This window comes from Amia ocellicauda, chromosome 2, assembly GCF_036373705.1.
Source record: "Amia ocellicauda isolate fAmiCal2 chromosome 2, fAmiCal2.hap1, whole genome shotgun sequence".
NCBI lineage: Eukaryota > Metazoa > Chordata > Actinopteri > Amiiformes > Amiidae > Amia > Amia ocellicauda.
The window spans coordinates 5,838,985-5,856,735 of record NC_089851.1 but is presented as its reverse complement, the minus strand read 5'-3'; the positions used below and the strand labels follow the sequence as shown (position 1 = coordinate 5,856,735).

The 17,751-nt window shown below is 40.6% G+C and overlaps 1 protein-coding gene across 3 annotated transcripts in view; it reads left to right on the top strand.

Annotated features, from left to right (window-relative positions):
- Positions 1–17,751, top strand: part of oxsr1b (oxidative stress responsive kinase 1b) — a 76,796-nt gene that overhangs the window by 19,388 nt on the left and 39,657 nt on the right. For all 3 annotated transcript variants that reach the window (XM_066716805.1, XM_066716798.1, XM_066716791.1), the window contains one exon: positions 15,289–15,397. In XM_066716805.1, the coding sequence (XP_066572902.1) occupies positions 15,289–15,397 (109 nt within the window). The remainder of the gene's footprint in view (positions 1–15,288; positions 15,398–17,751) is intronic.

Sequence of the window (17,751 nt, the reverse complement as noted above, 5' to 3'; positions counted from 1 at the left end):
AAGTACATTGTGTGACTTCGAGTGGATTTCAATGTGTGCTTAGCCTCTGTTCAGCGGGATTGTAGCATTGTGGCACGATGTCATTAGTCTCCGCTTTACTGGGTACCTGTTGTCAACCAGCCGCCCGCCCTGCCATTCCCAGACCTGCAGCGGCTGCCTGCAGATTAACAAAGGATGATTGAATCAAGAGGGAAGCCAGGATAGTTTTTCAAAGTGTCTGTGATTCTTCACTCCGCGCTCAACATGTTGGTGTGATGTCCGGTGGTTGCGCACATATCTGAACACGATAGTCGTCGATAGCACCTAGGGCTTCCGGAAACCCAAACCTATCAACAACTTGCGGGCTTGTTTTTTTTGTCGTTCTTGAGAGACACTGTATCGGTTCTCCTGCCCACCTTACAAAATCTGTAATTCTGTCTGCATGTCATTTGCTCTGTGGTTTTCTCCTCACCCCCTAGCTGTCTTCAGATTGCAGTGATTTGGTGTTTCGGTCCAGGCCAGGAGATGTCTTGCAGAACAGCAGACATGTCAGCCACACAGGAGTGCAGTGTGACCCCTTCCCTCATTAGGGTGGGACTGGGCGTCATGGGCAATGTCTGAACATTATGGTGATTTACTGTTATCTAACACAGAATAACACTTAACATCAGGCTTCTTTTGCAGTAATTTAATCGTCTGTTCGGGTTTGGACTTTGGACTAAAGTGTAGTAACTTCTGTAAGATTCTGAAAGGTCTAATTTTCTCAGAGGATGCCAGTTTTAAATACCAACACCTGTTTTTCAATCAATGTAACTCTAGAGCTATATAACCATTTCATTTAAGCATCCATGGAGACTAGAACAAATCAAATTGTAACTCAATGATTTCACTTATACTGTATCCAGTAGGAAAACTAAATTTCTAGCATACCTGTTATACCTCTTACTCAAATATTGTATTAGTAAAAACCATAACAGTTGTTCCTCTGTATTTAAGCTTGGCCACAGCTCAGATGTCAGATTTCCTTTGAAGATATTTGAAAACTGAGAAACTTTTCACAACTAGATTGCACTTGTGTGCCTTTTCACCACCAGGGAATTAAGTGGGGTCAGCTCTGGCAAAATCTACGAACTCAGAAATAATATTTGGCATACCCCGCTCAACAAACACTTAATTCTGTTGACATGTTACAGATTGGGTACCTCCGTGCAATAATACTGTGTGTAAGGAAACGTAGTTAAATCACGGAGATTTAGGCAGGAAAGCCACTGTATCACTACCTTGGCACCTAGACATTTTACAACCGCTGCTTAGAGACTTGGGCGGTGATGTATCAATACCACTTATCATCTTAGTTCTAAGTGCTTTAAATATATACAGTCATTAATTGCAAGTGGAAGATCCTCCATCTTCCTCGATCCCTCGCTGCACGTGAATGAGTTTCTCGGGGCACCAGGAGGCCTGGAAAAGCAGTTTGTCAGGTGAAGTCATTGATGACTGAAGTGAGCCTGTAATAGTAGACTCACCCTGCTATTAATAGAATCAGTAATTAATGTTTAAATAAAGTGGCTCCTTTCCTCGGGTATTGTGTCATCCTTGCCATTCAGCATGGCTTCGTTTGCCTGCCCGGAGTGCCAGGTGTCTCCTTTGTGCAGCACTGAGAACAGATCTTGGGTTCTTGCACTTTTCCATTAATGTTTCTGTTTAGTATGTATTAAGCCCTGAAGACTGGTAAATAAGTAATGAGGCTCAGTTCTCCTGTGGCTTATTAATGTAAAGCACAGCATTTACAATAGTAATGGCCTGATATTATGAATATTGCCAGATTGAGATGAACCTCTATGGGTTCAGCACGGAGCCGGACAGTGGGCTACTGAGGAGGGACAGATTCTGTGCTCTTGAGGTGAGCCCACCTGCAGTGCCAATAAGATAAGTGTGCTGAAAAGCCTGGACAACATGGGTGAGGTGAGGCCACAGTGGCACATGTCCCAGACAACCTCTTATTTCCTTTCCTCTTTTTAGCTTCGTCTGCTCGTCCTTAATATGCAGTTTTATTTTTTATTTAATGACCGTTTCATCTGCAGGACAAGTGCTTCCTCAGCCACCAATAATTGATCAGGTTTATTTTTAATTCCACATGAAGATCAATTCTGTGGATTCACACGGGAAGTAAAGGTTTGATTCCTGTCCTCGGACCCTCACTATATTGAAACTGTTTGAGTTTGAAGCTGCACTGTAGGTGCGTGCGTGATTGTCTGTAGGAAAAGGAGATGTGAACACCTCTCTCCGGTCTCATGTGTCGCTCGCTGTGGCTCGCTGTTCATTCCTGGCCACCCTGGACTCGGCCTCATCAGGGAGAACATTGATCACATTGTTAGAAAGCCAACCAGGATTTCCCCCCCCTTCCTCTCAAAAACAAACATTTTCTTCAGTCACGTGAATCCAGCCAGGCTTATCACTCGGCTCTTTCCCTTCGTTCTGTTTGTTTATGCGCTGCATTTCCTCTGTGCTCCACTCTTCACTCTCGGCTATTGCCTCTCATCTCTGTAATCACACACACAGGGCCCCCATTCCTCGACAGTAATAACCATTTTCATTGCCCATATATTCTACCTACACACAGTAATACCTGGCACATAGGACATGGGATATTTATTAATGCATTTTATGATTACTTAGGTAGGCTTATCTACAACTTTAATATACATTTTTATAGCCGATATCTTACAATTTGTTGATGATTCAAAACACTGAACTCACAGAACATTTCACAGTCTGGAGAGAAGGGTTAAATTCATCCAGTTAATTGTTTAATTAGGCCAATTAAGCAGCCAAGATCTGAGCTGGAACGAAACCCATCAGACACTGGAGTGTGACACCCCTGGTCTAGAGCAATGAGAGTCGTTAAATAAGTACATTTTATACCTGGAATAAGGAATATCAGTGAAGAAGAGGGTTTTGTTATCAAAAACACCTACATGGTTTGTATTTTCCTATTCTGTATTTTCTTGTAGCGTTATCAGAACACATACAGATAAAATAATTAAAATCAAACCAAACAGTTCACAGTTATGATCGCAGTGTTTGGTAGATTTGTTTTTGTAACAAAACATATTCAATGTATCCATGCATATTAGTTGTCATATAAAATGTGAGTATCTATGAATCCAAGACTGAATTTTAAAAATACAAGTGAATGGTCTCCTTCATGAGATGCTGATTCCTGTGGCCAAGCAAACCAGCATAAATTACTGCTCTCCCATAACACCCAACTTACTGAACTTTCTTCAAGAGTTTCAGGTAGAGTATTCAGGGGGAGTCGACTCAATCTAAGCTGCTTCACTGAGTTCAGCAACTAATACTTCCCCAGTAAGAAAGACCCCTTTCAGGTCTCAACCACTGGATATTAATATAACAAGCTATTCTCGCAGGGTTTGTTTTGAGGGCAGTTCCCCCAAAGCTCACTTACAGCACTTATCACCACATCATTGGGGCACCAGGATTTAAATGCTGCAGAAGAAACTGTCCTTTCATTTTGATAGATTTTCTTATGAGTTTCCTTTTTCCTTTTCAGGCTCTTAAAAAAGGGCCACCTTGTTAAGTGACGGTTCGTCCCCCATCCCTGTATCTGAGCTACAAAATGCCTCCTGTCCACCAGTCATTGTAAGCGTTTTTCTTTTCTAATGCAGCTGCTTATTAAGCCCAAGTGAACAGGAGGGGCGGCTGCCAAGAGGGCCTTAGTTGGGTGAGGTCATCAGATCTGTGTACCGGCAGCGGGGGGGTTGGGGACTTTTAAGGTAGCTCCACCAACATCAGAGGGAGGAAATTTAAATTCCTCTTGGCAGGCTGCTCTCGCACTTCTATCAGCTGTCCTCTAGATCCAGTGCTCCTGATTACAGCCACAGATCTATTAAATCAAGATGGGAAATAAAAACCTGGGTGGGAGCTATTAGGAGATCGGGGTGTGGTGAGGTTTGCCAGCAGTGCCAAGTTATTTCACTTCTATTGTTTTAATCTCCAAAATCGTAAACCTGGCTTGACGTCAGCAGGAGAACGCAGCAAGACAGTGTCTGTGTCACCAGCTCGGTTATTTGACCCTTACAGAATGTCATGTCTATACCTTATCCATACGTCTCCAGCAGCGAAGGCCTCTGAATAGAGAAATGCAGCTTGAGGCTGTGTGAGAGGTACACCTTGCCTCAACTGCACCGATTGTTACTGTTGTTTTGCTTCTCAATAGCTGGGAATTTTACTTTCCTTCTGTTGTTCCTTTTGTGAACAGAAATGCTCAATGTCTTTGGCTAGTAGGGCACAGAGAGGCAGGTCAGCTTCTCATTGTGGTTCAGGCTGACCATTTCTTGCTTTTGTGTAAATATTATCTTATTGTTAGTTACAATACATATAAAAGTTTACTTTTATCTGAGAAACCATGTTGTGCTCGCAACAAACTACCTGTCATTCCTGATGGTTACAAAAACAAAACAAAGCTGCTATGTTCTGTGCAGAGCAGAAAACCTGGAGTACGGTTTGAAGGTCATATCTGGAGGTCTCTGTATAAATGACAAGTTTCAACACAACACATGCCCTTGAGGAATGATTAAGTAGAGGTAGCACTATGAGAGAACGTTATTATGATAATTATATTATGGCACCTGTCATGTGTGTGATTTAATGATATTTTAAAGAGAGAAGTACAAGAGAACTGTTAGTTTCCTTGAACATTTAAATAATTTCACTTGTCAAATGTACGGCATGTGCCTAATGCTGCTTTTCAACTAAGAAGCATATATTGTTTATAAAATAAGTTTTAGTTGACTTTTTATACCATACTTCTAAAATCCAATTCCAATCCAATAGCCCACCTTCGGGACTCTTCTTGGTCACAGTGAATATTTCAGTACGCAGCCGTGTAATTCAGTACATTTCCCACAGTACCTTATTGTTTACTGTCGCAGTCCTCTTCAGTAGTGGAGAGCGTTTGTGCTGATATGCCTGGCCTGATGGTGATTATCTGTGCATCGGTTGTTATAAGTCTTTTGATCCTGGGTGGATCTAACAGGCACTGAAGCAGCGGCTGCTGTTGTACTCTTACACAACCCTCGTATGAAGTGTCTCTGGCTCCTGACAAGATAAGACCACGTTCTCCTCCTGCGCAGGCCTGGGGGAGCGCGGTGTTGTAAGCCTCGGGCTGCTCTCCGTTAGATTTCATTCACTGGCAGAGAAACGGGAATGAGTTGTGTACTGTGTTGGCAAGGTAGTGAAAAGGCTCAAAGTGAACCTGGGTTTCACCTCAGAAACTGTCAAACTCATGTTCGAAGTTTCAGTATGCTTAGAGTAACCCATACGATTATCCTCTTTTTTTTTTTTTTTTACCCCCCACAAGAGAGGTTGAAGATAATTGGACATCCCTTGATGCCTCTTTACCAGTTGCTAGTTTTTACCCAACACCTCTCAAGCTGACAGTATTACAGTGCTTCTGAACAGAGAATGGTACACAGTTGGGTGGGTTTGTTGGCATGACTTAATTGAGTTTGATTGAGATGAGGAAGCCATACTCCCATCCCCCCATCGTTTCCCTAGCCACAGGCCAGCACAGTTCCCAACTAGATTGATGCCGTTTGTACTACAGCTTGTACAGTATTATTTTACACTTTATTGTAATATGTTTTATAGCGAATATTTATGTTTTAATGTTTGATTTGAGGATGTTCAGTTTATTCTTGTCAGTGCAGATGCCCTCTTTTCTGTTCTTTCCTATTTGAGCCTTTTAGATACTCCCAACTTCTAGAAGAAGCTGAGAGATTACATTTTAATAGCTTTAAGTTTGGGCAGAAATGGGACTAAACAGGGAATAATACTCAAATCTTAGGAGACCATTGTGTTTCTGTCCTGTATTGTAGGAAAACCAAAAAAAAAAAAAAAAAGTTTTAAAATGTTTGAAGTGTCACAAGAACATTTATTGGCTAACAGGATATAAAGAAACACTAGACATTCCTGAATTATATACAGTTTAGCAAGTCCTTAACAATACATTTTAATCTCTGACTGTTTCCTCTTACAATTTTAAAAGTAACCATTCAAACTGTTAAAATGCATTGATATCAGACTGTGTATCTGCTTTCATGAAAACATTTGGTGGACACTGTTTGAAGAAACTTCAAAAATGACAACTGGTTTGTGAGCTCAGAAGATTTAATATGCTTTGTTCTTGTATCTACATTTTGATTGATTTATTAATATTGAAGTGCACGTCTCTGGACTGTGATGGCAGATACAGGAGACTAACTACAGTCCAAAATGTCTCATGCCGATCAGATGCAGTCTAGATGAGTTTGAAGGAGGTGTAGCAGCAACTCGTACCCAACAACTCAATACGGTAATGAGGAAAAAATAATAGTAATATGGTGCTGAGTGGATCGGAGGATTAGAGATGTGATAGCATCAATTAAGTGGAGCACAATGATGTGACCCAGCCTGTGCTCCAGCTCCGAAAGCCTCTTAAAACTAAACTCATATGACTGCTATCTAGTTTCTCTCTAAATCCTGTCAGCTGATCTGTTGAGAAACCCAAACAGGTTCCCCATTTGAGTGGAAATTCAGGGATAAAGAAGACCTTAGATTCACATCGCACAGCAGTCTTATCCGTATCTGTAGGAAATCTTTTTGCAGGAGACGATGATCTTTGGGAGGCTGCAAAGATAGTGATTTAGTCTCCCCACAGGAATGTTTTTCCTATGTCCCCCCATCATTATATTATTAATTTAGGACTGCAGGTTCTTAATATGGCAGTGGCATGAATTGCCTTTCTGCAACCTGTGCGCATTCCTGACTTATTCCTCTGCAGTCATGTTTAATCACTTTTCCCGAATTCAGAAACCCCAATTGAGAGTTAATAACGCTGAGAGATTTTAAAACGAGTTTGAGAGGATGATCGAAGTCTCGTTGCAGTGGGTACAAGCTCGGGAGACTGTTTTAGCATTGTACAGGATGAAGCGGATGTTAGTAGGGCATGGAGAATAAGTAAGTACAGTAATAGTACTGTCTGCTTACATTTGGATTAAATTGTGTAAATGTGCGAAAAAACAACCATTCAGTTGAGTTACATGCATAGCAACGGACGCCACGGTTTCACAGCCCAAGGAACCCGTCTTCCTGAAGTGCTTTGCCTGATGCAAGTCCTTGTCCAGCTGAGGACATGAAACGTGAGACTTCACAGCAAAAAGCCTGACAGGAGAAGCCTTTATTTTAGAGCTGCTCACAAGGAAGTAATTAAGTGCAAAAGCTTACACTCCCATGGGATACGTTTCTGCTGAAACTAAATCACACCTTTTTAATCCCCTCTCGCCTTACTGAACGTAACGTGCGTTTAGCTGATTAGTTTTGTGATGAAAAGATGAATCTTAATACTGCTACTGCTGATGACACCGAGCAACGGATTCTGAACATCGCAGGAAATGTTCAGGCCCGAGTTTGACGTGACGTGGAAAGGAAGACTGAACGGAGAGATTGCATTTTTAATTTCCTGCTTTAACTATTGCTTAACATTTCAGATAATGCAAAAATAAAATGTAATTCCTCCTGTTTGGTTCAGAGACTAGACAGGATCTATCTATAAACATTCACTAAAGATTAATTTCATATTGCGGTTTTAGGAACCTGTTGGTAGACTCCATTGATTATCTTCATTTTAGTCTCTTCTGTTTTTATTGTGTTACTTAAAGTCTCACATTAAACACTTATGCTACATTTTTCATATGCATGATATCTTTACACTGATCTTGGCTTTAAATGGAATATGGCAGTGGGTTTGTGACCTGCTTTTGCAGATTGATTGCTGCAGAGATGTTTTCTCTGTGATCTGGTGTCAATGGGAGAGGGGAGAGGACAGACAAACATTTCCGGTACCACCTAGGCTGCAGTGACATGAGGTCGCAGATGGTTGCAGAATGACATAATGGAGCTATAGAGAGTGTCATTCATCGGCTCATTGTCTCCATCGAACGGGGGGGGGGGAGAAATGCAAATAATCAAAGAGCAGCGTGCCTGTAAGGCGAATGTGTCCTCCTCTGGGTAGGGCTTCCTGAATACAGGCTGGGTTAACTACCTCTTCTGCAGTTATTGGATGCAATAATATCAGAAAACATGAACATTTTAACCCAGGCATTGTTGGGATTTTTTTTTTTTTTTTTTTTTTTTGTTAGGACACGTGCCCCATCGAGACAGTAGACCTAGCAGACTGGAAATGATCAAATTCTTCAATTATTAATATCTCCCTAGTGTCTGTGCCGTGGCGTGGCGAGCGTCTTCCCACTTGTGGCGGCGATGTGTATCGGATAGCTGGGCTTTCGATTCGAATGAGGAGTGCAGTCTGTTAGAGCAGAGGAAGCCAGGAGTCTCGGTTTTAGCAAACTTCATGAATCAAGACATCTGTCTGCAGATCGCTGAGCAGGCATGCGGGGTATGACAGCATCCCCTATTGTTCACAGAGCAGCATCCTAATCACTAATCGCTAATCGCTAATCAATGACTGTAGCTGGAGTGCATTGCTGATCCCCTGGTAACAAAAATGTGAATCAAAATATAGAGAGTGATCAGAAACGCAGACTTTCCCTGATGTGTATAAGCCACCAAAACCTGGCATTGGCTCGGTTACGAGTTAAAATCAGAACTTTTATTACAGTTCTGTTACCCTTAGTAAATACAAAATGTAATTATCGTAAAAGACGGATCTCTGCAGTAGTGACAGGCAGTCCAAGACTAAAGGCATAAGGATCTGTCACTGTTCAGTAAATGCCCAAATGAACATTGCTAAGGTATGGAGATCTTTATTTCTCTTGCTTCATGAATAAAATGCTTCATTAATGTCTTTTCTCCAAATGGCATTCAAAAGTGGTTTCAGATGAGACTGATGTTCTCCATCATCCCCACAATACTGGGCTGGACTTCGTAATGAAGGAAATGGCTCTAGTACAGAGGTAAAAACATAAAATAAAGCCATCTAGTGGTCACGTCTCTCACTGAAAATGGTATCGAGCTCATTTCACTTAATTCAGTCCTTCATGTGGAGATTTAATGGACAAGGGATGCAAAACGACGGGATATTTGCCAATACGCGTGTTCAGACATCATGTGTGTGTTTGCATTCGTATGTCTACATATTGTTGGGGGGGCTTTTCCCTGCGTTGCGGAGAGCAGCAATATCCGTGCAGTCACAGCGGGGAGTGGGGGTCTTCTGTACTAAAGGGTCCTAAAGCAGCACCTAAACCCTGGTCTTGGGTCTTGCATCACTCCAGGCGTTGATGGCTGCCCTCGGGCTTGCCTGTAATATGTCGTCCTATTAACGAGCGAAAGTCACACATCGATCGCTTTGGTTTCGGTGTTTTAGTGTCTGAATTTCTACGACAATGGATGAGTTGCGTTGGAGTGTTTCAGTGACTATAATGCTTGATTTAGCTAATTTGAAGTTATTGGACTGGCATTTCATGACAAAGAAGAGTGAAAAAATTGCATTCTGACATTGCACCAAGGGTAGGAAGTTCAGACATTGTTGCAAAAGAGCTTCAGCTATAGATATGGAGATAGAGGTTTGATGCGGCCTATGGTGGCTCAATTGAAAAAAAGCATTTTGTAGGCAGTAAGGGTACAGAAAGTTCTCAGCCATTTATTTCAATATTATATTTTTAAATAAAGCCAAATCACCCCTTTGACTTTTGATTTCCATAGCAAACTCCTCCCCCTTATTTTGAACACCGAAAGCATTTTCGAAAAGTTGTCTGGATCATTATTTTATTTTAAAACAACCAGCCTTCAAACCTAGTCTACTTTATTGTTCCGTAATAAAACCAGGATGTTTCCTATGAAAAGAAGGAAGAGTGGATCTGAAATATTTAAAAGAATTCCTGTTTTTATGTTGAGTAACGGAGAACCAAATAAAATCGAGCAGTACCCCTTCATGTTATTTTTCATAATAGTCTGGTTCTCCAGGAAAAATATACAATTTAAAAGTAAGCCACTGTTAGTGGTTAAATACGTGTTTTTTCAGCAGCATTTTTTTTTACTCTGCATTCCAAGATTCATGATTTGGAATAGCATCTTGTTTTGATGTTTGCTTATTGCTACACTATCTCTGCCCTCGATTGCCAGTGCTAAGTCTCTTGGGAAGTGTAGTGCTTTACTTTGAAGACAGCTGTTTTGAATACAATTTGTGTAAAGCACTAGTTAAGCTGCCAAAGACATCTGATGTGTTAATCCAAAAAGAGACCTATGTTTCAAGAATTCATTACAATGACGTACAGACTTTGAATAAAACTGTTTTAAGATTTTAAAACTAGTTTGCTGCAACTGTAGGTGCCTGGGTGTAGGAACAAAAGTTTAATAACGTTTTTGGTTTCTATACGGAGCAAACAAAGAAAATGACTTTTTTCTATATTTAGAATAATAACTGCTTCAGTGCATGCAATCATAAAAGCAATAATGTAGAAAAATATGGAAGAAAATTAAGACGAGACTAAATCACAACTTGGACCAAACCAAGTACAAACCTGTAGCCTGTCGTGCTTGAGTTTATTGCCAGAAGCCACTTTCCCACTACTTGAATCACACATTTTCAGACACTTTTGATTTGGTCTAGCAGTAAGTTAGCATTTTTTTTTTTTTTAATATATAAATAATGCAATTAAAGTATACCCAATATTATAAATGTATAATCATTTTTCATAATGAAATATGCAAATCCCAATTACTGGTATATTTGCTTGGCTTTCTGTCTAATAAAGTCTTATCCGGACAATGTGGTTTTAGGATTAGTGTGGTGACTGGGGATGTTTTGCAATGGGTTAGGAGTATGAGCAGATTTTAAATGATGTTTAACATACAAAACAGGATACAAAGAGGCCAAAAAACCTGAAATATAATTTAATTTGTACTGTATTTTTTCATAGTTTGTTAAAATCAAAAATATTGTATTAATTGATGTATTTTCACTGTTACTTCTGCTACTTATAATACACGTGCCGAGTACAGTACACATCGTTTGAGCTGTGATACATATTTCTTAGTCTATTCTACTGGTGAACATATTTCTGCAGACTGCAATAACAGAGAATTTACAATTTATTCTCCAAAATACTTATCAACTTAATTATTAGTGCTGAAGGCGGAGTATTGGTATGAAATCAGTGTGACCGATGTAATTGAGCAAAGCCTGCAACATTCAAGCACTCTGGTTCAGCCAGGCATATTTGCATCGGTTGTTCAATACTGATCCTCCTATTAAGCGCATCTTTTAGATCTTTAAGGTGAGACATATGCTGTTTGCACGTTCAGCTCCAAGGATGAATGAAATTTGGGTATGGAAACAAAGAAGGAATCACATTAATTCAGCCTTTGAGGACAAGAATACAAAGTCAGTCTTCTTGCTTGAGGGCCGACCCAGAGGTCTACCTTTTTAACAGCGTTTGTGAGCTTTCAAAGAGAGACGTTTGTGCAGCATGAAGCCCGGAGTCCTGGAACATGTATGTGTTGAAAGATGTGTTTCTCTTTCAATTGAAGCCATTTTTATACACTAGGTCACTGTTAGAGCGCAGTACATGTGCTATTTTTCCTTTCAGAGAACAGCAGCTTAATTTATCATACTTTGACAAGACTAGTATGAATCCTTTGCGGTCATATTTCTGTTTAGATTTCACTGAATAAAGTAGATTGTCCTACATAGTGGTGTGGTTTAAAAAATGAACCCATTAACCCAGGTGCACATATATTTTTTTAATATGCGACTTTGCAGGTGTCCAATTTTTCTTTTCTGCTTTTAACATTTGAAGAGTCTGGCGTGGCTGCTTCGAGTTGGAAACAGCCTGCTCTCTTGGCAATTGCAGTCACAGCACCAGCAGCATCTTTCTCAAAGAGCCCTTTATTATATTTGTACAATGTTTTGATCCAGCAGTGAAGGAAATGCTGAAACCCTGGCGAACCCTAGGAATGATTGTTTTCATTAATTGTGTGGCCTCCACCCCGTCAGGAGCATTACAGCAAGATCCAGGCAACAGATTATCTTTCTAATGTACTTCATTTTTTGTAATTGTTTAACTAATGAAGTGTTTGTATTGAGGATTTTGTCCAGTTTATTGATACATATAGTGAAAATATAATTATATTTTGGAATGAAATTTCGCCAGCAAGAAAATAGGCAACATTTTTACTTTTTGACTTAATATAGCTTCTGCTTGTGAAGGATTTTCTTTGTGTTATTTTAATTGGTACATTGCAGTATTAATGCCAGAAGCATTGGGTTTTTCACCAATTTCCCCAGCTCAAGAGCTGCTAATCAATATCATGAGCAGTTTGGGAAATAGCTGAAGCATAAATACATATCTCGCAGTAAGACCTTTTGAGATTGCTGACTGAAGCCAGTAACTTAAAAAAAACATGATTTTGGTCACAGCATCAGTGATTAAAGTAGTCTGTAAGATATGGTCCCCCTGGAAGATTGATTGTTCGTGAATTTAATCACAGCTGTAGCGATGCATTGCTGTGTTTTAGGACCCCTTTGATGGGTGGGGAGGATTCATTCAAGGATAGATTAATAAACCACTTTACATACAAGCCCATTATGTGTTATGAAAGCTGGCACATTTCTCCCTTTGGAAATTCTCTAGTTTTTTTAATGTCCCTGTTTAAAGATATCTAGGTGATGTTTGAATCTAAAGCCTCCCATGTTTCAGGCGGTGTTGAATAACGCTGGTTTCTCGATTCCTCGTCTCCTAATCGTTTTCAGATCTTAAAACTTTGAAGGCTTTTCTGTTTTCTGTTCAGTGCTGATATTTATTTTTGGTGGAGTCCGCTAAAAGAACGAGGCATTACTGTGTGTCAGTATTGACCGTGGCTGCAGTTGGTCCTGTCAGAATTTTGTTTGCTTTGGTTGCAGATGTAACAGACCTCTCTCTCTCTCCTAGGAAGTACGGGGATTTAAATTGTTTGCTCGTTTTAGCATTGGTTCTTGGCTCTCTTTCCGTTGGCTTTTTCCCCCTTTTTATATTAAAACAGTATTTTACAACCCATTTCACATCAGTTGTATTCCAGCTGGATTGGTAACATTGAATTTGGATTATATTATTATTTTCTTTATTTCTTTTTGTAACAGTAAATACATCTACACTGTGTGTAAGTTCTTACTTGTTGCATAATTGTTCCAGAAGTTTTCTGTATGACGTAGATCATCAGCAATCCAGACTCTTGCAGAATATATCAAGTTTTTATCGAAACACCAAATGTAGTTTTATATTCTTTCACGTAGGAATGGGTGCCTTGAAAAACCCTTAATCTGAGTATTGGTACCCAGGGGGAAGGCTGGAATGTGAATAGTGCATTAGAAAAAAAATGATTGTTCAGAAGGCTTGAAGGTTACTGTGGGATAAAAATGCATTTATGAGCTAAGAATATAAACTTGCATCAGTGTAGCGGTTTTATGCAATAGTCTTTCCAGATCGCATGCCTTTCCATTCGTTGCCTAAATGTTAGGTTATAAACTTATTCTGAAGCTCATTTGTGAAGTACATTTCTCTGCGGACGTTTGACTTGATGAAGGACAACGGGAAAGACTCTGTGACTGTTAAGCCCACAGTATTAATGTGGGCTAACTGTCCCATTGTTGCCGTTATTATCCCAACGGCAGGCGCTCCGAGCTCTTCTGTTCGTGATCACTGACCGAGATCACGAGGTGCAAAGATAAATATTGTTCCACAAGGCCTTATTTCAGCCTTATTTTCTCCAAACTAGATTATAATGAATTTTCATGCTTTGACAGGCTAATAGTTTAATAGCTAATAGTCCCAGTGTCTGGTGCCAGACGAGCACTGCCCCAAATTCAGTCCTTCAGGTGGTCAAAACTGTTTCTCAGCATGTGAATAATTGTGTGGAATGGCTCTCGGTATCTTTATTGTACTTTAAATACCTTTTCCTTTTGTCTACATAAGCATAACAGTCCCAACACGTACAGGACTGAGCAGATTTTAGACACTTAAACATGGAGACTTCAACCAAGCCGATTTTAGACACTTTAATGGGTTTCTTCTTCAAATCTTTTTTTTTTTTTTTTTTTTTTTTAATGCCGCAAATAAGTCAATGACTGTCAGCAAACAAAAAAATGAAATGATGATAAGAAAGCCCACTGTGTTTCATCTCTTTAAGTCAAAAAGAGTGTGGGAGAAATAATGAACTAGGGTTGAGTAGCCAAGCTGGTGACATTTTTCCCCTCACTGCAACCAGCAGGAGTCTGACTCCTATTCATAACGCGCCACGTTGTACACTGTGTGTTGGGAAGGGATAACCACAAAGGCAGAGATGGATGAATAGTGTATGCCATGCAGTGTGGGTCCTACGAGTGGATTTCTATGAGACAGTCTATTTAAAGCAGTTTTACAAAGCAGCAAACCCAAACAGTCTCGCTCTTCAGCTGGAGATGATCTTTAGCAAATGAAAGCACTAACATTTGGCAAAACATTCACATTTGTGACCAATGAAGGTTTCTTCTCTTCATAGAAAAGTTAGAAAAACACAGCAGAGAGGAAGAGAGGTCTATAGACATACAGTTCCCCCTCCCATCCTTTAATTTATTTTTTATTTATATAAACAGTGTTTGGGGTTATCTGTTTATCCGTTATCTTTTTTTTTTTTGTACCTGAACCCCATCCCACTGTCTGCCGGAGAACTGAAAAGTTATTTTTCAAAAGTGAAAGTTGTTATTCTTTTTCAGAATAAAATCTTAAGCTTCTTTCATTACTATCTCCCATTCTTTCATTTTCATCTGAATGTTCCCCCTCCAAGCTCCTGCTCATTGCTTTCTCTGTCTCTTCTCCCACGCAACGTATCCAATTGGCCGCTTCATGACCAGTCCCTTGTGTGTCACTTTCCCAGACGTACCCAGCCTTCCCTCTCCTACTCCCTGTGCTCGCTATTGTTCCATCTCTCTTCTTTACAGTTGATTCACTGCTATCACCTGCACTGCGCCACTTGCCTGTGCATCTGATGTTTCTCAAGATCCTTTCCTCCCTTATCCTATATGTTTTTACACTCTGCTGTATTAAATATTTGTTCTTTAATGTGTTCTAAACTGACTCTTGCACCATGTGTCTTCTCACAGCACATCTATCCATTCCTGTTTCAGGTGAATCGCTGTGTTGAGAACTGCACAGTGGAATAAATAAATAAAAAGTTTAACGTGTTTTCGAGCACAGGGTGAAGTTCAGAGCTGCGTCCTGTTGATGGTTGCGTGCACTGACAGCCCTTTCTCTCTCTCTCTCTCTCTCTCTACAGAAAGAAATCCAGGCCATGAGTCAGTGTCACCACCCCAACATTGTGTCTTACTACACCTCGTTTGTGGTGAAGGACGAGCTGTGGCTGGTGATGAAATTGCTCAGCGGTGGTAAGTCTCAGCGACTATTGAACCCCTCCTCTGCGTGGGCTTTCCCCAACCCCTTTTCCTCTGTTTCTTCATCTTGTTTTTATTTTATTTATCCAAACCCCTTCCTTTCACGGCGATGGACCCACTAGACTCCTTTGTGCACCAGGAGCTGTATTTGTGCTCTGCACAGTAGGGTCAAGAGAATTTAATTAACGTGGCCACGGAGTTAAACTGCAGAGGAATTTGCAATCAGGTGCTGCAGTCAGCGAGGCTTAATTTTAGTAAGAGCACATGGTCTTGAAACTCAGGATCATACCGAACAATGTTGTAATTGAAGAAAATATGGAAGTGTTGCCTTTTTATTTTTTACAGTTAACGAGTTTAAAACTACATTGTAAACTTAGAACCCTTTTTATCAAACGAAGACAACACCACATTAATATTGTACTGCCCCCCAAAACATTCAGCTCTCCTTTTCATTTTCCACTTATTCAGTTAATTTTTAAATGTTAGCAAAACTGAAACACAGCACTCGCCTTACAGAGATAGATGGCATAGCTGTTAAAAATGTGTTCGTGTTCAGTAATTTAAGAGCAACATGATTCAAAGTCAGAAATCGAACACAGACCTCTCTCTCGTGCAGTTGTGAGGTTTACCTGTGTTTAAGGAAATGCCACATGTAGCAGGCATGTGACTACAGAACACATCCCCAACACAATGAGTTAAGCCCCTCAATGCAAGAGACTGCTTTATATCCACCCCCTCCAGCTCATATCTGAAGTGTTTCAGACATATTGAAAAGCTTCTCTTTATTATGCTAAGCTGCAGCTCATCACCAAGACGTGAAAGGAGACTGCAGTCTCTCCGTGGCTGAGGAGCGCCGGCAGCACCGTTATTCAAGAGTGCAAACACTGGCCTGTGAACTCCAGTCTTTTACTGTTGTGTAATACTGTTCATGAGAAGATCTGTGCCCAGCTTCCGTGCCCATTGTGAGAGGAGGAGAGAAAGCAATAATATACCAATGTGTCTTTAAAGTCCATGCTCCTATATATATATACACTCACCTAAAGGATTATTAGGAACACCTGTTCAATTTCTCATTAATGCAATTATCTAACCAACCAATCAGATGGCAGTTGCTTCAATGCATTTAGGGGTGTGGTCCTGGTCAAGACAATCTCCTGAACTCCAACCTGAATGTCTGAATGGGAAAGAAAGGTGATTTAAGCAATTTTGAGCGTGGCATGGTTGTTGGTACCAGACGGGCCGGTCTGAGTATTTCACAATCTGCTCAGTTACTGGGATTTTCACGCACAACTATTTCTAGGGTTTACAAAGAATGGTGTGAAAAGGGAAAAACATCCAGTATGCGGCAGTCCTGTGGGCGAAAATGCCTTGTTGATGCTAGAGGTCAGAGGAGAATGGGCCGACTGATTCAAGCTGATAGAAGAGCAACTTTGTCTGAAATAACCACTCGTTACAACCGAGGTATGCAGCAAAGCATTTGTGAAGCCACAACACGTACAACCTTGAGGCGGATGGGCTACAACGGCAGAAGACCCCACCGGGTACCACTCATCTCCACTACAAATAGGAAAAAGAGGCTACAATTTGCACAAGCTCACCAAAATTGGACAGTTGAAGACTGGAAAAATGTTGCCTGGTCTGATGAGTCTCGATTTCTGTTGAGACATTCAGATGGTAGAGTCAGAATTTGGCGTAAACAGAATGAGAACATGGATCCATCATGCCTTGTTACCACTGTGCAGGCTGGTGGTGGTGGTGTAATGGTGTGGGGGATGTTTTCTTGGCACACTTTAGGCCCCTTAGTGCCAATTGGGCATCGTTTAAATGCCACGGCCTACCTGAGCATTGTTTCTGACCATGTCCATCCCTTTATGACCACCATGTACCCATCCTCTGATGGCTACTTCCAGCAGGATAATGCACCATGTCACAAAGGTCGAATCATTTCAAATTGGTTTCTTGAACATGACAGTGAGTTCACTGTACTAAACTGGCCCCCACAGTCACCAGATCTCAACCCAATAGAGCATCTTTGGGATGTGGTGGAACGGGAGCTTCGTGCCCTGGATGTGCATCCCACAAATCTCCATCAACTGCAAGATGCTATCCTATCAATATGGGCCAGCATTTCTAAAGAATGCTTTCAGCACCTTGTTGAATCAATGCCACGTAGAATTAAGGCAGTTCTGAAGGCAAAAGGGGTCAAACACAGTATTAGTATGGTGTTCCTAATAATCCTTTAGGTGAGTGTATATTGATACACAAAGAAATATGTGTGTGAATTGTCCTGACAAAGTATTGCATGCAAGCTTTGTAAATGTATATTAATGAACTCAAAAGCTCTATAG